At 40.0% G+C, this 20,633-nt stretch overlaps 2 protein-coding genes across 6 annotated transcripts in view; one reads left to right on the top strand and one right to left on the bottom strand.

Moving 5' to 3' along the window:
• The window catches only part of kbtbd4 (kelch repeat and BTB (POZ) domain containing 4), a 13,148-nt gene extending 10,367 nt beyond the window's left edge, over window positions 1-2,781 (top strand). Inside the window, exon 6 of the transcript XR_007400591.1 lies at window positions 1-2,781. The gene's annotated coding sequence lies outside the window, so the exon portion shown is untranslated.
• Window positions 2,389-20,633, bottom strand: pacsin3 (protein kinase C and casein kinase substrate in neurons 3). Of its 5 annotated transcripts, none has more exons than XM_049029989.1 (11): window positions 20,223-20,633; window positions 14,329-14,393; window positions 10,376-10,468; window positions 8,819-8,975; window positions 7,571-7,806; window positions 7,268-7,423; window positions 6,047-6,222; window positions 5,273-5,393; window positions 4,502-4,632; window positions 4,156-4,319; window positions 2,389-3,364 (listed from the first exon to the last, which is right to left on the bottom strand). In XM_049029989.1, the coding sequence occupies exons 3-11, from the start codon at window positions 10,427-10,429 to the stop codon at window positions 3,249-3,251; spliced, it is 1,311 nt and encodes a 436-aa protein (XP_048885946.1). In that variant the 5' UTR covers window positions 10,430-10,468; window positions 14,329-14,393; window positions 20,223-20,633; the 3' UTR covers window positions 2,389-3,248. The 5 variants fall into 5 exon arrangements, with proteins under 5 accessions (XP_048885946.1, XP_048885950.1, XP_048885948.1 ...); XM_049029993.1 differs by having other exon boundaries at window positions 4,229-4,319; XM_049029991.1 differs by lacking the exon at window positions 20,223-20,633 and adding an exon at window positions 20,083-20,104.

Genomic DNA, 20,633 nt, shown 5'->3' with positions numbered 1-20,633 from the left:
GTATGGATGATGGGGGAGACTAGAGGGAGGCACATCAGGCTGCACTCGGCGACCTGCTTCTGCCATTGTGAGGTGATGGTTGACAACATGGTCTATAATTGTGGCCTGAATTTCATCGGGGACAGCATGGTGTCTTCGTGCTCCTCAGCCTCTTCCCCCTATTGCACCACCACGCATCCTCACTCCTCCTCCTCCGAGCAGGAAGTTGCCCTTGTTCATTTACTTGGAGAGGTACCTCCATGTTTATACTGCAAATGGTACTGGCCCTGGCCAAGCTCCTTATATAGATGTTTGGCAGCATTCACAACCATAGACAGCACCTGTCAGGTAACTAAACAAACGGTTTGGTTGGTGATCTGAGATGTGGGAAACTCCTCCTTCGTTAGTCAAGTTCTAATTTCACCTGACTCTCAATTACTGTGATGAATTTATCAAATGTTCCAAGAAATTCATACATGTTGTTCATGGTATTATATTCTTGACTAATTTTGACAATTGAACATTGTGCATATGATCACTTACACAATGAAATCATGCTGACATGTTTTGGAGAGAACAACCATTAGACTGAGAATCAACTAATCAGTTTAGATAAGCAAGATCTATTTATTTGGAAAATGTGCTAAATGTGGGCTCATTGTGCTAATTGTAGGCTACTAGTACATAACTGTTTGCAAAGATGCACTGAGACACTTGAGACATGTACTAAGACATTTGCAATTTGATGACATCAATGAGAAATGCCATTCTGTTGTGAACAATTGCAAGGTGGTTTGGAGATTTGCCCATGTTATTTTGAGAATGTCATTTCTGTTTCAAGAAATGAGCCAAACCAATGGAGAAAAACTGGAGAATACAGGCCTTAACCCTTGTATTGTCGTTGTTAATGTTAATGGTTGCGTTTCTCTGTTGTTGCGCGTGTGTTTGCCCGTGTCCTGTGAGTATCTGGTGCGATCCTTGCGTGTGTTTAGCGTGTGCAAATCTTCCGTGTGTGCATCTTGCAGTTCAGCGGCTTACAGCCTGGTTTCTCGCCTGTGTATTTGGGTTCGGTGCTTGTCGGGTGCCTGTTGTGGTCTTTCTATTTACAATTGCACGCGGGGCATGTTGGGACATGCAGGGGCATGCTGGGACATGTCCCCTGCCAGTGCTATACTAGTATGAAAAGGGAATCTGGTCAAGGAATCTGTTCGTCAACCAAATTTTGTACACGCACCAATGCATTTGTTTTGCCGTAGTTTGCCATAGTTTTAGGTAATCTTTAATACATTGTGTACTGTATAGTGTATTCTTATAAGAAAAAGAAACGGTGGAAACTCCTAAATAGTTTGAGCTACTTTATATCGGAGGCAGTATCAGATGAAATACTGGGTGGGCTGTTCTATTTTATAAAGTAAAGTTTATTTTTGAGAGTTATTTTTAAAAGTAGGTATACACTTATTTCACAGTACTGGTAACACCTTTCCACAGTGCTGGATCGTGAAATGTGGCAGCACTGACTGGCCACCACGTTCACCCAACCTGACACTCATGCGATATTGTAAAGGAGAAGGTTTTAGAGAGGAAGACCCACACAGTGTATGATTTGAAAGGGGTTTATCTCACAATACTAACCGGGAGAATGTTGATGGAGGACGTTTCGAACATCTAAGAGACTAAACGTGATCCAATCAGTGCTGTAAAAAAAAAAAAAACTATATCTACTTTTGGCTCACCCTGTATATACAAAATAAGAAACGTTTAAGCATATATGCATAGACATTTACAAACCTTAGTGTGCAGTGTACTTAAAAGTGTGATATGCAGAAGAGGGATCAGGGTGACATTGTGCTGTATTTGAAAGAAAAAAATAAATTATCTGAAAGTATGGTAAATAACCAAACTAATTCAGTCAGTCTCCCCCCCACAACTAAACTTAAACATAGCAAAAAGCCACATATATAATTTTTAAAATGACCTATATTCTTAAAGGCAAGCAGTTGTCTACATATGCAATTTCGAGTGACGCTTCTCACCAACATTGGTTTGTCTAGTTGTATTTAGCAACATGCTGCATGCAGATGTGAGCTGTACTGGAAGATAGTATTATTCAGTGCTGAATGTGATCGTGGTGTATTGAGGAAAGTATTCTAGGCTTTTAGCTTTGGTATTTACCCCAGGACTGTAAAACTCCACATCTCCTAAGAAAACAACAGTTATACTGTGCGTTACTGTAGTAACACCATTGTTTGAAAGGAGTTGCTACACCCAAGGACTGGCTGGTGGTGTATGGTTGGGTGTATGTAGTGATTATCAATTTAAAATATACAGAAAGTTAAATCATTCGCATTTGCAGATATCATACTCAGAAGAGTTAACACCAAGACTGGGTTAATGATTACATGAGTGCTGTTTTGTCTCATTCCACTTACTTTATTTCAGGCATTTTTACTCTAGACCTTCTTACCCACAATCCAGCAGAGCTAACACAGCAGAATTATTGAACAAGACCTAATTTTTTTCCCCGTCATTTATTTTAATCACTTTGTAAATGAATCGGTTTCCAAAAAAATAAAATAAATGGTGAGCTGGAGAGTGACACACCCAATGCCACATACAAGATATCTGTAAAACAGGCAGCCTGAGACACACACTCGGTCTTAGAATCATTCTCACATAGCTTAGTTTCACTTTGACTGGTCAACTATCTTAGCCCACTGGCAACAGAATTATTGGGAAGAAAAAAAAAAACTACAAAATCTTCATTCAAAATCTACCTCTAATAAGCATGTAAACAAACCTTCAGCCCGGTTCTGCTTGAATCGTATCACCGCTGATAAATACGAGGCGAAGCAAGCAATTAAAAATAAAGCACACGCATATCTAATGTTACGCAATCAAAAGATAAGCCAGCAAAAGAATTTTTTTCAAATAGTAGTTTTATATAAGTGTTCTATTGACTAAGCTAGTCCAGGTCATAGCAGAATATCAAGCCAATATCATGCCTCACTGCTAGTTTAGAATTTCCCTGTCACATCCACCGAGTGTTCCATGGGTGTACACAAGCCAGTGTCACTATTCACAGTTATGGCATCACCCGAAAGGCTTAAATCCTTTGGAAGACTAACGCCACCAGTGCTGACATTTTTAGCCAGAATTTTGCATCTACTTTGCCTTAAAGGATATTCCAACCACCAGCTGATGTATCTCAGCCTCACAGCTGGTTAGACAAGAGTCACATGACCTCAACATTTTAAGCTGTAGGAGTCTTGTCAGGACCCGAGCACCTGGACGTAGTTAGCAGGGTAAAGGCCGACTTGTCCGTTTTGTAGCTGCCCTTTACACCAGCCTTGCTCGTCCTCCTCCCCCAGCTTCAGAAGCTCATCTCCTGAGGAGCCCAAAGAATATTGTGAGACCTTAGGTATGAATCCATTACATCCTTGGGGTATCCAATCTAAACATTGTAATAGAACATGAAACTCACAATTCTGAAACTAATAAACTAACTGCGGTTTCCCCACTATTTACCTCCTTTTTTATGATAAAAATCACACATAAACGTACTACACCAAAATTAAAATAGTTGGCCTATGGATTAATAACAGAAATCCACTGAGACAATGAAAAAGAATTTTAAAATGTCACACTTTGCACTACATTTAAAATGGATTAAAGCATTCGCATTTAATCACTGATCTTGGATTAAGACAAACAGAATATAGACAAAGTGAGTACTTCAGAGCAAGCAAGAAATATTCTTAAACCACTTAACAAGCATAAAACACATTATACACACTGTAATGTCATTCATATCAAAGCATAATCATTTGTATGTTGTGACAGACTATGGCAGCTGTTATAAGCTGTCATGTCCTGTTATAACATACTGTTAGGTCAATGTTATGAGCAGTTATGTAAGTAAAGGGTTACTAAAGAACACAATGGAATTTATTTGGATGCAAAATTTCATCCCAAAATATTGCAAAATTAGGAATTCTCTTCCAATAAACTATATAAATGCATGCAGATGGATGCATTTGTGCATTTATAATCAATGAACCTTGATTTTGCTTCTGGTCGCCAGCACATCATCTGCAGTCGAAATACACCAGGTGAATAGGTGGCCGTCATGCGTGTTGTGTCTGGGTGCCATTAATCAGCATTAGTAGGCATTAATACCTGCTTTAAAGCTCAGCTCATCAGCCTCCTGCCCCATGTAATCGTACAATGCTTTCACTTGCACTCCTGCTACCTTCTCATCCTCATCCTTCACCCCGTTTGCCGAAACGCACTTCTGGGGGCTCTCCTCATCAGACCAGTCAGAGGAGTAGTCTCTGGCAGCCCTGATTAAACAGAAAAGGTAGGAGTGACATGATAAACTGCTGTCATAATTCACCCCCCTCTGATCAACAGGCCGGCTTACTCAAGGCCCAATGGTAGAGATCACCTATCAGAATTCTCCCCAAAGAAACCTGAGTATGGAATGACCACGTGTTAGCAGAATGAGGGTGTGGTGTGTAGTTACCTGGTGCTCTGTGGGGGTGTGCGGGACGTCTCCTCCTCTGCGGAAACCACATTCGTCAGGGTGACCACGTCTCCAGCGCGGCTGTTCCTCTCCTTTTTGCTGATTGCCTGGCTGGTCTCCGGTGACCATTCCTGGGGGGTACATCCAATTAAATCACAGAGGCCTAGGACTTGACGTTCTCTTCTTCATGAGCTGGGACCGTTCGACAATGTCAAACCAGTACAGAGTAGACAGTGCAACTGTACCCCGAATATATAATCAAAAATGATCTTGAAGAGTTTGTTGCATTATGATTTTAACTGTCTAAAATGAGCCATATAAATGATTCACTTAAAACTACGGTGCTCTCAAAATACCCAGGACATTGTAAGTAATATTTGACACAAATATAGACTTGAAAACTACAGCACTGTGACACTACAGAGATGGCCAAAGAAAGCTGAATGACAAACAGGCAGTGGCATGTGGACAGCCTTCCTGGGCTGCTTGTGGTCTACAGGCAATCTTAGCCCACAGGCAGGTTTCTGGTTCCACTTTGGGAGGCTGACTCTGGGCGATGCTTGGATTCCGAAAGCGAGTCGCCAGCAGTGAAAATAAGGTGATCTTCAGTTACACAGACAAGGCCAACTGTACATAGTCCAATAAGGAAAACTTCCAAATTTGTTGATAATTCTATAGAAATTAACACACAACACGTATATTAATAAAACTGAAGTGTTCTGCAGTTATGCTTAACCTTTCTCCGCACTAAGAACTTTGCACGTTATTCACCTCGAACTGCGGCCAGTTCATGCTCATTCCCGGTCCGTGTGTATTCTTCCACCATCTCAGGTCCTCCGTGTCATTGGCTGCGACTATTGCCTGGCCCAGGTCTCGGTGAAGGGACCGGAAGCTAGGAGAGGTAATGATTCCAGGATCACGTCATGTTCCCTGTCCTTATGCTTATACACATTTCAGGTCAGCTTCAGTACAGCCACTTTAAATAAACACAACTCAGGACAGGATACTCTTTTACAAAGTGTTTTCAGGGGCGTTAGTCTGAATCCACAGTTAGTGTATTTGCCTTTTCTAAGACGCTTTTGCCAGAAAATTCATGCAGGGCTTTTACAATAATTATGGCTATAGAGGTATTTATCGCTACAAATATGTGACCATACGCAGCAAGATCGAATACAGGATTTAGCTCCATGTTGATAAAGATAAAATTAGGACAGATGCTAGATAAAATAGAAGATGCTTGATAATATCTGGGATGATGGAATATGCACTACAGGCAATACATGGCCGATATATAAATATTTTTAAGGGAGCTCTTGTAAAATCCAAGACGTGTGTTAAGGCTTTAGAAAAGTGTTAAGGTCTTACCCAGTAAGAGTGGCATGTACAATATTATCTAACTTAGCCAAAAAAAAATGACAGGAGTACAGATGCGCTTCAAAAGCAGGTGAAAAACTAGTCGGAGTACAGAGTCACATCAGCGTATAGGATATATACACACATGTAAGTTTTCATCATTTTCCCCACAAAGGAATCAGAATCCTGTACCTGTCGACGCTGGAGAGGTCCAGGTGCTTGTGGATGTCCAGCAGGACCTCCTTAAAGAAGCACAGCCTCTTCTGCTCGGCCTCCTGTGTGCTTTCAAACACCTGCTCCATGTCCTCCATGTAACGAGGGTTGTACTGGTTCAGCTCGTCCAAGGCCTTCTCGTAGCGGTCTTTGGCCTGTGGAGCATAGCCATCTGCTCTAACACTGTGAGCACTACAGGAAGTTCACTGAGGTTGTACTCAGGTAGGCTGAGAAGCTGTTTCACTGTTCTGTCCCAGCATTATCTATCAATTATTGGTCTTAATTATGCATTGCTTATTAGGTGTATATTAGTGGTTAGCTGTAAAGAATGACAGCAACATAACTGAATTTGTACATTTATAAACATTTATTTTATATCGCATTGATTTTTGTTCATAATAAAAAAAGATGTTTGCAGAATAAAAATAAGACTGGGTTGTAATACAGCAGGACTACTGTATGAGCTTCTTTATAACTAAAATGTTTTCATCAACGTGTATTCAATTTTTAAATGCCAAAACCCCCTTAGGGAGACTTGCCGTTTATTTTATTTGACATTGGTATAGTGTTTCTGGTAGGGCCTCCAGGACACAGCTGGGAATCAAGCCTAAAGTCCCAAACATGGCGTCCACACTGGTAACATGAGCTGCCTCACTGGCAGGATACGAACCGCAACTGCTGGCAGAGATGTATAAGCCAGATATATTGGGCCTGACTTCCACATACAGTCACAGCAACAAGCAAACTACTTGGACTTTATTTTCATGGTGCTTAAGTGACTTCTTAGTGGACCTTGAAAAGCTGAAATGAGCGTGATACGTAGTGAAGTATGACTGCGCAGGTCTCCTTATCTTATTAGAATTATTTGCAGAAATGCCAGTGTTCAAAGATAACAAGTCAACCAGGTAAAAGATTAAAAATTGTTGACTGAGCACCACCCAGCAGTGTGTATGAATCAGAATGTTCAGTACAAAATTATTTTTAGAATAGCGAGACAGAACGTTAAAGGGTTTTATTTTTTTTAAACTGAAATATTGCCCATTGTTACTGTTAGAAACTAAAGGTGTTTGAGGATTATGCTTTGAAAGCTTTTGGCGATTGACTTTTTAAAATTTATTTCAGATTTTATTTAAGGATTTTCATTATCTTCTTAGGCTGAAATCACTGCTCCATGGCTTGGAACTGTTGCTGTCCACTCACTTTCTCAGCTTCCTGACTGCATTTCTCCACCCGGTCCTGCAGCTTGCGGACTTCTTCTTGAGACTTGGAGGGGTCGGCTTTAGCGTGGGTCTCCCGAGTCACAGCGGTACGTTCCTCCTTCCGTGCTTGGTGATAGCCCTTCTTGGATGCCTCCACCTTGTGGAGAGGACACATTAGTAAGGGAGACAACATGAAGAAGCTTCAAATGATATGATTGTGGATCAGCCCCAACAGGATCAAAGCACCAAAAACACACAGCCAGTAAGTAGTATATAACATTTCTTAGTTGTCCAGAGGTCTCACCTCCTTGAATTTCCTGACCCATGGTTTCTGCACCTTCCGGAAGCCCTCTTCAGCCTCCTTCGTCTCCTTGAAGCCGCCAATCATCTGCTTGTGGAATGCGTCCTTCTGCCAGTTCCTCACCTTCTCGCTGTCCTCCACCATTAGATGTTCCTTGAGCTCAAGGTGGATCTCGCTCAGCTGGTCAGCTGCATTCATGAAGGCATGCCAGGCCTTCTCTAGAGTGCCATACTGGGGACCTTCAAAGAGTAGACCAATGTCACTTCACACATCAGACCATCTAAATGCCTATGACAAGCAGATGTTAATAGGCCAAACCTTTTCAATCCTTTACTCAAGGTCTATATTATAACCATATATAAGATTAAGAACTTTACATTTCTCTCACACATCCTTGTCGTCATGTTCGGCAAATCATTCCTTTTCAAGCAGAAAATCAAATAACCCAACATGAGCTTAGAAAGTCTCTACATATATCCGACAGTAACCAGTGCTGGGTTCTCCTACTATTTTACTATAACATTCACTTAAACTCATGTCAAATTACTCAAATTATACACTTAAAGGTTTCCCCCTGCATCAATTCCTTGCTATCGATGCCTCCACCTAGATGAACGGCTAGTGTCTAAAACAGCTAAACCACAGCTACACCCAACACATGCATATTAAGTCCCTCGTAGCTGGCAGGCCTGCTTGCACCATCGGGCTACTCAAAATCATCCATAACATTCTCAAATGTTTAACCTGCCAAAAATGTTAATGTTTCTGGCTGCTTGGTCTCGTTCCTCTGCCTACTGGTCCGTATCAGATTTAAGATCTTGGCATTGCACATGAGGGCCAGCCTTGGAACAGTAACTTATCAGATCATTACACTCATTCAACTGTTCAACTAAAAATGGGGCAACTTCTGTTTATAGGCTGTAGTTTCACTGCTAACCTGTATTGGAAAAGAGGTTATGGAAAATGCATCACAGCGACCATTACTTCTAGCTTTATATTGTTAACAGTATCACACTGATTCTTCATTTCGAATGTGTTTCAAAAACATACATGCATTTTTTTAAAAATACCATTGTAGTGGAACTCGTATGGTATGCAGATTATCAGCGGTAAAATATTAACCAAAAAAAGAAAAGAAATTTGAGTAATGTTTTATCTCCTGAGAAATTTCTACCACTATTTGCAGATTCATTAGAGTGTAAAAAAATTAAGATCTGGGATTACTGGTTCTGGAAACCAGTCATTCCTCACCTTTCTCAACTACACTTCTCCACTTCTTAGCCCAGTCCGTCAGCTGTTGGGCATAACTTTTCTCAATCCTAGCCCGTTCCTGGAAGCAGCTGACCATCTCATTGCACAGCTTGTGGCCATCATCTATTCGTTTCACTGTGCGCTTATAGTTCCCTGGCTGTGGTGAAATTGGTTTAGTGAGGCACAGAACATGTGATATGATGAATATGACAATTTTAACAGATTTACATAACAGACTTGGCGCAAAACAAATAAATATTCAACACTGCGAATCTTATGCAGTCAAAGAAAATGTTTAAGGTTATTTATCTGAGTAGTAAGTGTATATTACCTCAGAAAAAAAAAATGCAATTTAACATTAGAACATATGCAAATAAACAGTAACACGACAAAACATTTCTTCTGTTTTCCAGTTACGGTTTTCCAGTTACTTCTGTAATCCAAGTTACTGACATCTTGTTGGACAGCTAGATAAACTCCATTTTCGTTTCCAAACCTCTGCTCAGTGGAACCGCAGCCACTCCATGTGTTAAATTTCAAGGCCAGCTCAATTAATTAATTGTTTGATTTATTAAATGTTCGATCAACCAATTCAATAATTAATTCAACGCAATATTGATTTTCTAAATATGACGGAGTAGTGGTCAAAAAAAATACATGGGTATATTGGATAGTTTCTGCAAATACTACAACAATTTTACTGTAGTTTTGAAATGACTTAGCTGACACACTAACGGTCATAATAAAATTGTTTTACAACAACATGTTGATCATTTAATAAGCGCTGCCTAAGAATTTTGCACCGCATTATGTGTCTATATACAGGGATGCACAACTGGTATGCAAGTATGCATTCACCTTTAAAAGCGATACACGTGGCAATCAACTGTTGTAACAGCACAAATGTGTACTTGATTTATTTTCATACTTCCATTTGCAGTATAAAGGTTAAAATGCACGGTAATTTTTTGTCATAGCTGTGTCATAGCACATACGCATTTGCACTGTTCCAACAACATTTGATTGCCACAGATATTGCTTTTAAAGGTGAATACATACTTGCATACCAGTTAGGTGCATTTCTGTCTATCTATATATTAGATATTGCCTTTCTGAAGCTGCCTTTGCACCAAGCCCCAGTTTACACTGAAATTCTATATACTGTCTATTTGAGTCAACAAAATAGATTAGTAATGTTGACAATATAAAGGATGTCACAGTACACCTAAGGCATTCCAGTTCTGCAAGTTAAAAAAACAAAACAGTCCTGTCAAAAGCATTCTTGAGAGTGCAAGGGAGGGGAGACGGCCACCTTGTGTTCAAACCATTACAAGGAAGCACTGATTAGCATCCCCACCTACTAAATTCTGGATGATGGATAGGGCAGGTTAGAAGAACTGGCAGAGCTACAAAAAAAGTACCTAATGGCTGGCCTGCATCTGGGAACTACAGCCCCTCTTGCTTTGCAAATTATTATTCTGGCCAAGGCAGCCATCAAGCGAGTACACTGCCATGCGGGCCCATCAAACCTGCACAGACAAGCATGTGGCCCCTTACCTCCCAGAAACTGTCATAGCTCCCCATGTCTCTCAGGTCTTCGCTGGAAGACATGGCGGGCCTGCCCTTGCAGCACGGAATTTTGGTGGATTTCTGTTAAACCCAAGCAGACGTCGACATGGTCAATGACACAGTCCAATGTAATGCATATAGTAGTGGTGGGTGATATTGGACAAATATAATCACGTTTTTTTTTTTCCAGATGGGATTGCAATTGCATCACGATTCCTTTTCAAGTTCGTTTTTGAGACTACAGATGCTCCACAGGTTAGGATGGGTCACGTTCCGATAAAACTATGCATAAAAAATGCATTTTTGGCTTATGGTATTAATACAGTACACCTAACCTAACAACCATCACAGCCTAGCTTAGCCTACCTTAAACATGCTTAGAACACTTACCTACATTAGCCTACAGTTGGGCAAAATCCAAAATACAAAGCCTATTATATGAAAAAGAATATCCCAAGTAATTTATGAAATAATCCATCCATCCATCCATCCATCCATCCATCCTTGTGACTGCTTAATCCCCACTAGGGTCGCAGGGGGCCCGGAGCCTATCCTGGGAACAACAGGCGCAGGCCAGAATAAACCCTGGATGGGCGCCAACACACTGCAGGGCACGCACACTGACCCAGCCACACGCACACTTACACAACTACAGGGCCAATTTAGACACGCCAATTAGCCTACCCTTCACACTTTTGGACTGTAGGAGGAAACCGGAGTCCCTGGCGAAAACCTACGCAAAGATGGGGTGAGCATGCGAACTTCACACAAAATTGACCTGGGATCGAACCCAGGACCTTCTTGTGAGGCAGCAGTGCAAACCACTGCACCTCCCTTTATTGAATGATATAATGAAAATTAAAAAGTGGAACTGGAATACCCATGACAAAACCGAAATATCATAACATGTACCATCGTAATCCAGGGAGCATTTGTATTTTGCAAGTTACTGTACAATGAAACTAGTTCCCTTACTTTAAAACATACAGCCCTATATGTTATTAAGCCTGAAAAGAAAAACATACCAGCATACTGTTTTGAGGTGGTTAAAAAGGTTCATTGTGTTGCCATCAGATGTGCAACTCAATTTTGCAAATAACTTATTTGTGCCGTGTCGTGGAAAATCCAGACAAGTTCCATATTACTAATGTCAAATTCTTTTTAGGAACTACTTAGCAGCTCCTCCATATCATCCATGCCATTACATTGCCAAATAGGGAATTGTGTTGCATGTTGCGCATTGCATGTTGGGATGAGGGCATGAAAGGGAGAGAGGAAGGAATCCAAGGCACCGCCTACTGCTTGCTATTATCAGTTTATAGGTGTGTTGAAACGGATCTGGCTGACAAAACAGCTTTAGATGTGTGTATGAGCCATAGAACTACAACTGGCAGTATCCTGCAACTGTGCACATTCTAACAACAGCATTGTAATCACTCATGATCTAATGTCGTCAAATTGCACACCCCTAGCATACAGCTTACCTAACACCAGCAGCGGCAGGACGACTCATCAAGGCAGGCCTCTATGAGGAACCTCAAATTTATAAAACTACTGACAGTATTAATGTCTGTATTCCACCACTAAAATAGTTAGTTCTGGCCTCCACTACATTTTCCTGTTTTTTTTCCTTCTAAAAATTCTCCATGTAACAACTTCACACAGGTTTAGTATGTAGTAGCGGCTGTTATTCATAAACGCTGTTTGATAAATGCTTTCTTTGTGCTATTGGTTTGTGACTGGAGAAATATGCACTGAAAAACCAGATGTGTTTTGCCGTTTACATTTAGACCCTTCAAAGCTTCGGGGCTGTTAGTCCTTTTGTTTATTTTACACTACAAGGAAGGACATCTTGATTCTGTCTTTACTGATTAAATAGAAAATGCACTACAAAGTTGTGAATATTTGAGGTTAATTTCTGCAGGACTGTGCTGTTATGGCTGATGCTAATGCATTTTTCATCAGGCTTTTTTTGGGCATCTCTCAATTGTTTAATTTAATAAAAACCTCTCTCTCCTCCCCCCCCCCCCCCCATAAATAAATAAATGAAATGGGACCATTCAGCAAAACCTGGATTATTTTTAAAACCAAGAATACTAAGTAAGCACTTTAAGACATTACTTATCAGCATTCAGGGTGTCTGCAGGACATTACTGTGAGAGCTTTAGTTTCTTCTCCCCCATGATGTATCCTTGTGTGACATTAGCGCATTAAAATCCCTCGATACTATCCTATAAACAACCTTCTCCACCATAAGAGCCACACTACGGGGCTCTGGTAGAGAGTGCTTTCCAGAAACAAACAGGAGGCTGCAGCTGGATGGCTGGAAAGTGTGCTGGTGAGAGAGGCATTTCCCACAGTCATGGTGAAAGGGGAGGATTTGAAAGAGGTTCACTTGAGAAGGTATTGCTAATTAAGGAGTGAATATTTACAGTTAACCATACAGTGGACCGGTTTGGAGCAGGGAATGAGCAAATGGCATTTTATATTGCCCCAACAGGAAAATTCAGTGGCAAAGGCGAAAAAAAGGTCCCTGCTTTCAGTCCACCCTACTGAGATCTGTGCTCACGTTTGACAGAGCAGATGTCCAACAGCATAATGAACCCACTGTAGGTACAGCACAGTCAAACAGGGAACGGGATTTTTAATGTGAAACTTAGGAACTAGAGTTAATTCTGATTATGTGCCCCAAACAATGACAGAAACACTGATATACAGATATACTGTGCAATTTGTATGCAATGCGCAAAATAAAATCTTAATTCCTGGTTTAATTAGCATATTGGACAGACCATGCTTTGAGAGGGAGAACCGGACAATATTTGCTATAGCATACTTGAGAAGCACCACAAAATCCCAAGGAACTCAGTATTTCTACTATAAACAAGCCTCACGGATAGATTTCATACGCATGAGCAGGGGTGCCATAAAGGGTGGGGGGGGGGGGGGGCGGAACTTGTCTGGGTTGGAGACCCAACATAATGTTTTCACGGGGCTCAACATTTCTAGAGGTGCTATAATAAGGACCAAATCTGCATCACTGCGAAGCATTTAGCACATTCTCTTTCTCCCCCTGCTTGTGGGCACACATGCTAACAGGGTTTGCAGAGCCTCAGTTTCACATGTCCAGAAATGATCTGTTTGCACAGAACGTACATAATGGCTTCAGTTGTATGGTACTATGCTTGTCTGACATAAATCTGCCCTCTCGTCCTTCCCATCACTGCCTTAGCAGTTTTCCTTCACCTGATACATAACAGTAAATTGCCGTTGTCCATATGCAAAGCTGCTATTAACCTTAAGTGGTTGTCAACCACTTAAGGTTATCTTCTAATGAGCACTTCAGACCACCCTGTGAGAAAGCAGTGGTATGCAAATTCATTTTAATTCGAGGATGGATATGGTACTCTGATATCTCCTTATTTTTGAAATGTCCTTGAAAATTTCCCCCTTAAAAACAAGTGATTAAAAATTAAATTTATGATTTAACTTTTATGTTTCACTTTGGCGAGAATAAAGCTGCAGTGATGCTTAAAGGGAACAGCTGACAGAAATGGCTTCCGTGTCCTCTAATGCTGAAAAATGAAATTTATGTAACAGCTATTTAATTTTGAACAAAATAATGTTTAAGCATCCAGAATACAGAAGATAATGTAATAGTTGACAGCAAAACTAATGACAGCTACTTAAACCATGTGATGTTTTGCAGTTACTTTAACCCCTGACAAAGGACATAAAACCACATATTTCCAGTAACCAAGCCAGCAGATACTTATACAAGATGAAAATCAAAAATAAACCCAAAAACACTTAGACATCAATTTTCTCAGCCAAACATGCAAACAACTGGATGGTTGGCTGTAGCAGCACTGAGAACAGAACAAGTCATTCAGCTTAATTTCATAATTCGGGCAACTTAGGGTTAAAAACATAAAACTTACCCAAGCCAAAGTAAAGAAATTGTTAAGTTTCCTCCCGGGACTCCTGGGATTGTTGCTGTCTTTCCCTGGTTCGGTTGGAGAGAGCAGGAACACAATAAACAGAAGAAACAGACGAGCAGTCCAGTTCCTACTTGAGATCAAAACATGGCACAAACTCCAGCTTAATGTACCCACAAGAGCTAAGAGGTGGGAGATTTTGAGCTGAAAGCTGAAATACCACATGCAGAAGCGTTGGGAAGCCCATCACAAGGCTGCTGGGGAAACTATGCAGGAGCCTCCTGAGAGTGTTCCTGCTTAGGTGAGAGTGACTGCTCCTCAGAAATAAACGGGCGCTAAACCTGAGGCACAGGAAGAATGTGACTAACACATCACTGGTGCCTAAACTCATAAAGCATAAGACTGTACGAAGTGTCCATACCGAAAAAAAAAAGGTGAAACATAATAGGGTAAAACTGATTCAAAATGTGAGCAACCGGGAACCTGCAAAAATATGCAGGACAAAAGGAAGGTACAATAGCAGATTTTGAATAGACCAATTGTTCTTTTATTCTAAAGCATTTCTATTAGAAAAATTACACATCTGCATTTAATGTTAGAGGAGATTAACACTGTTCTCCCCCAAAAAGCAAGGGAGTCCCATTTCCCCAGTACCTCATGGAAATCACACCTGTCCTTAAGGGGACTGGCAATCTCAGATAGGTGATAAAGGCAGTTGCTCTGACATCAATAACCTCTCTATGTTCACCATGTTTGAAACAGGTTTTTTTTTTAATACCTTACCATGTCATTCATGTATCATATTCACTCATTGCTGGTTACAGAACAGGATATTAATGACACATCTGATGAATCATATAGTATAGTATAGTACAAATTCATTCAGTAATACATTTAAATATACTAATATAACTAATAAAACACTGTAACAGCCAGAAAGACTACAGGCTGCTTCTTATGTTATATATCACAAGTGTTGTTCATGTGGAGTTTGCATGTTTTCCTTGTTCCATGTGCATTATCTTCAAACTCTCTCATCCCATTGATCAGAGACATGCAGTTTAGGAGAATTACCATGGTATTGTGATCAAGATAACCTCCCCCTATAGTTTTAATATACAAGTTAGAGTCACAACACAAATATAAACTGAAAAATATGAACCTCATTCATGGCCTGTAGTGGGACACTAAGGACCTATGACGCCCCCCCCCCCCCCACCGTTTTTGTAGTGAAGTGTCCATGATGCTGCCACCTCAGTGTGTAAAAAGAGCTACTGTTCTGTCCTGCGTATCTGAAATCTCTGGGTCATTGGCGATACAAAGGGATGCTTTGTTCAACTCAGTCTTTCTTCCAAAAGTGTAGCAAAAAAAGTACACAATGTTTCTTCAGTCTCATCTTCCAGCTCATTAACTCATTCCAAAATCAAGTTGAATATCTACAAAGCATTTTTTTTGCGCAATAACAAAGAAACACATAATTTTCTGTTGAATAAGTTCCATTGAGGAAGTTCTGAAGTTTAATTTAGATAAACCATAGTCCAAACATCACAAACTCAAATATAGCCAGAGAACTTGGATGACAGAGAAAGAGAGTATAACGGAAAATCCTACTTTAATATCAAAGACCTGGGAACCACAGACCTAGAGGCAGATGTTCATCTCAAACCCCAGCCCTTGAATATATAGTAAGTGGGACTCACTGGGGTTACGAGTGACACACAAGGCACCATCTATGCACTCTTCACTGAGGAATTAATAACGTACCAGCTAAACTGCTGAAAATTCAAAGAATTATTTCTCCCAATTCACTCATCCACTTCCCATAACCACTTATACAGCATAGTCATGGTGAGCTTGAAGCTTGCTCCATAAAACACAAGGTACAAGGCAGGGAACACCCTTGACAGGACACCAGGAGACTAAATACAGTAAATATACCTTGAAAGTGAACATAAAATCACCAGTGTTATATTGTAGCGCCATTTGCTCATTGCTGAACATATCAACAAGCATAAACATTGCATACAATGCTCTTTACAATGCACAGAGGCAAGTGAAACATTCCTCCCCTACAGTGGTCCCTGCGAAAAAATCTGAGCGGGGTGGCCATCAACGGCCAGTTATATTTATGGGGGGGGGGGGGGGGGGGGCTGTAATGCACCGTGTCTCTTCTGCTTCTGCTTAGAAAATAACCCATATTTCATTTTGTATTATTTTGATGTGGGGTGACAATGCGGCTGATCCTCATGAAGTGGTAAGTGTTGCATTACAGTGCTATTTGCCACTTGGGTTACTTACTGTATCATCATCATCATCATCATTATTATTATTACTGAGGCACTGTGAAGAGAATATACAAGAACTGCCAAAAATACTAAACGCATATTTAATCTCAAAATAATATAATATAATAAGATTTAACCACATCTTAGGGACATAGCTACATTCCCCGGATGATTTTATACTAATTAGCTTTACTTTTAACTGAAAATAGTTAAATGGTAGGCTGCTCTTCATTTCAAATAAGAATATGACGTTAAAAGAAAACATACGGGATAGTCATTACGATTTGAGAAAGGCGGATTACATTGCTTTGAGTGTGTGACAAAGGCTGATGACTTAAAACCTTATGATTTTATTTAAGGAGACTTTACAAAGGGATCAAATTACAAAGCAAACAAACTTAAGATGTATTGCATCAATACAAAAGCTGCTTGTGAAACAGGAAACAAAATGTGTTCCAATTGGGTGAGGACAATAAGGGGAGAACCCTAGCTTTCAGTGGAAACCAGTACTCTCCCTAACGTATGTTTAAAACATAACAGCTTAAATTTAATTAATTGGTTACATGTGTTTATGTGCAGGTAGAAAGTACACTGTCTGGAGAAAGGGTACAGCCCTGGTACAATTTTGGACCGCAATGTACAAGCAACATTACTGTACCCCCAATGGAACAAAAATGCTGCTCATAGTCCATTTCTGTACCTTCAAAGGTATATTTACCTACAGCTGGGGTACAAATGGCAGACTCTTGAGGGGGCAGCCCCAGTGACAAGTAATTGTACCCTCAAAGGTACAAATTGGAACTTTTTTCTGACAGTGTAGCTAAACACAAGATTAGATCATACTATTTGTATTCCACATATACCTTCTGTTAATTTATTTTTTTATTCATATTTATTTCCTTAATATTCTTTTTCAGGATGTTCTGTTTCTGTTCTTGTTTAGTTTGCACTGTTTGTTTGTCAGCACTTATGTTTACTGTCGTTGCACTTTGTTTTATTTTTCACTACACGTTTGTTTGTCTGCACTTCATAAACCTTGCTGCAATATACAAAAGAATTTCCCCCAGGATAAATAAAATTCTCTTCAACAGAAATATATAAAAGAAAATCTCTCTTTACACAAAAGGTAGATGGGACTGTAAAACAGGCGCAGCACTTAAGCAGGAAGCAGGCACAGCAATACCTGCATTTTAAAAATGATTCGGTGGCTTTATGTTATTGTCACATTTTTAATGTCCCGATGCTAGAACAAGAGAACTGGATTACGAAGGGATCCATTACAAATGCATTTCTTCACAGGAACCTTGCCTTACCTGAGGACACATTATACCAGTCCCTTTGCTTCCTCAGTAGATTCACATTAAGTTCAGGAGAGATTTTTAATTAACTTAACTAAACATTACCTTGTTTAAGGTATGGAAAGGTCAGATCCCTGCTTATAATCTAACTGATTAATGTGTGCAATGAGGTATGCATTCTCAGATGCTAGGATGCAAGTAATTCCTAGAATACAAGAAGCTTTGGTAGTAAAGATTTCAGCTATAGAGCTCACACTACAGAAGCTCCTGCCAGGGGAAAACTACTGTGCTTGTTTTATTTTAACTTTTGCTAATCGTATTGTACATTTCATTTTTATTAATTTACCAGGTAATTTGATCATTTTACTCCCCAAATCATGGAGCTCAGTGGAAATTTGGAAACAGACACAGAGCATGAAAAAATTTTTCCATCAAATAAAGCTACTTGATCTAATGAATATACCGTCACACTCATGTCTTCCCATACATCATTTACAACTTAGTGTATATTTTTTGTCTTCTCTCCCATTACCCTGGTTGACCTTTATACTCAGGGCAAAGGTCAACCAGGCATGACCTGCAAGAGGAAGAACAGACCTTGACTCACACCATAAATGAGCAACAGGCTCATCTGTTAAGCATCACTTGTTGCCATAATACAGGACCAAACAGAAGCCCATTGTCCCGTTTAACTGTTACAACTACAATCGATTTCCACCTTTTAATGGGACAGGATGCCATACAACACCAGACAGCCAGTTATCCTCAGACCACTAAAGTCTCATTTTCCTTCTATAGGTGTTGCCTTCTGATTTTTAACCCTTTTCTTTGCTTAGTTTACCGGATATTGTAATTTAGCCTGTCTCCTTACTTCCACGAAATGAAATGCACCGCGTTCAGGTTACTGACATAAGCAGGTGAAGTCAAACAGCTCGGTGATGCAATGCCGGGAGCAGCAGCGCAGTGAATGTGCCAAAGCATAAACTGAGCATGAGGCCCCCGTTCCTCTTACCGTACGTCCTTCACTCACATAAATATTAAAAAGGAAATACTTTCGGTGATATAATCGCGCTATATTAGGCATTTTTATGCCATTTTGTTGCGAAAGCGTACAAGTGTTCTCAGCTAGCTAGGCAGGACAGTTTTTTTTATTTGAATTAAAAACTCTTTAAACCCGAAGTGGGTGAGATTATCGTAGGCTGCCAATTCTTATCTAGTTTGACCCAAAGAGACAAATCAACAAGTGGTTTAAACCTAGTTGTGACTGACAGCGCACGACAGTAGATTTATTTCCCTCCTTGAGCCATCAAAAAAAAGCTCTCCATTTGCCTCTAATTTAGAATTAGTATTATTACAGTTTAAAACTGTGCAGTTTGCAGTTCCACGGCGGTACCGTTCGGGTCCATTTGACTATTGAGGTTCATGTTCAACCGCAACAAACGTCATATGCGCAGACCTGTGCGTATACGGACTTATCGCACATGTACACTCCGCTAAATCCGAACAGGAGCACTTTTCCTAGCCTATCAAAGAGTAATAAAACGAATATCCCAACAAGCAGAATACATGATATTAAAATCTACCGACCATATTTAAAGGGCATTTACAGGCTCGATCGTCTGTTCATTTACGCTACCTTGCTTACGAAAGTCGGACAGATGTCAGCTTGTTTCTTGAACACTCGAAAGGTAACTTGCCAATTTTAATTTTAGACCGTTCTCGATGTCGAAAAAACGTGCCCTATAAAGTTACGCGTGCCTTTCATAAACCTATACCCAACAGTTGGGAATGTGGCAAATAAATAAATAAATGCTCATTTAAATTATTACTGATGCCCGTACCCTAACCAAAAAAAAAAAACTGTAAGGATAACTGTCATGCAGATTAACTAATTAAACTAATTACCACCTATCATACAGGAATAATTAAAATTCGGGAACAAATATTTAAATTCAATTTAAAATACGCCGCCTGCTTGTTTACCAAAACCCCTGCGACAGAGTAACAGAAAATAAATAAATACAATCCTGTAATTCAAAGTGACACCTTAGTTTGTTTCAAGCGTTGATAGGGAACATAGCTGACATGTATAAAGCATTAATAGACAGCATAGAGCCGATTAAACAAAGAAAAGCGACAGTCCTGCGCCAGTGTCAAGGATATTGTATACTCACATTACTTAACAACGTGCCTGTTGTTTTATGGGTTGTGACACTTAATACCCAATTATCCATTTATAACAAACACGTTTTAATCGATTACAAATGCAGCGCTTGTACTAAGTTGTAGTGGCGCTTGACTACGTCTCACTTACCTGCTGAAGTTGCCGAATTCGCCAGAAATTACTTTTTCACACGACAGCAGCAGAAAGAAAGTGTCCGGAACATCTCTTTTATCCCACCAGTCAATATATGCCACGTTTTTTAAAAAAATATTTTATATTAATCTTATTTTACTCCGAGTTCTAAACAGCCGTATTCCACAGGGAAAACGGTGCAATCACCACCGTTTAGTATGCCGCTGTCGTTTGTGCGAACAAACACTTCCTAGACATTACTAAGAAACGTAACTGTTTCCTGGTTTTCAAAACTGGTTGGAATGCAACTCTCTTGAACGGCAAATAATAATTTTATATAAAAACAAATGAACTATCAAAAATATATTTTTTCCCGCAGGCACTTTAACAGACAACCCTTGTTGCTCCTGGACAGGTCTTTAACGTTGT

This window comes from Brienomyrus brachyistius, chromosome 11 (genome assembly GCF_023856365.1).
Source record: "Brienomyrus brachyistius isolate T26 chromosome 11, BBRACH_0.4, whole genome shotgun sequence".
Lineage (NCBI taxonomy): Eukaryota > Metazoa > Chordata > Actinopteri > Osteoglossiformes > Mormyridae > Brienomyrus > Brienomyrus brachyistius.
The sequence above is the reverse complement of the archived record's forward strand: the minus strand, read 5'-3'. Positions and strand labels throughout refer to the sequence as shown.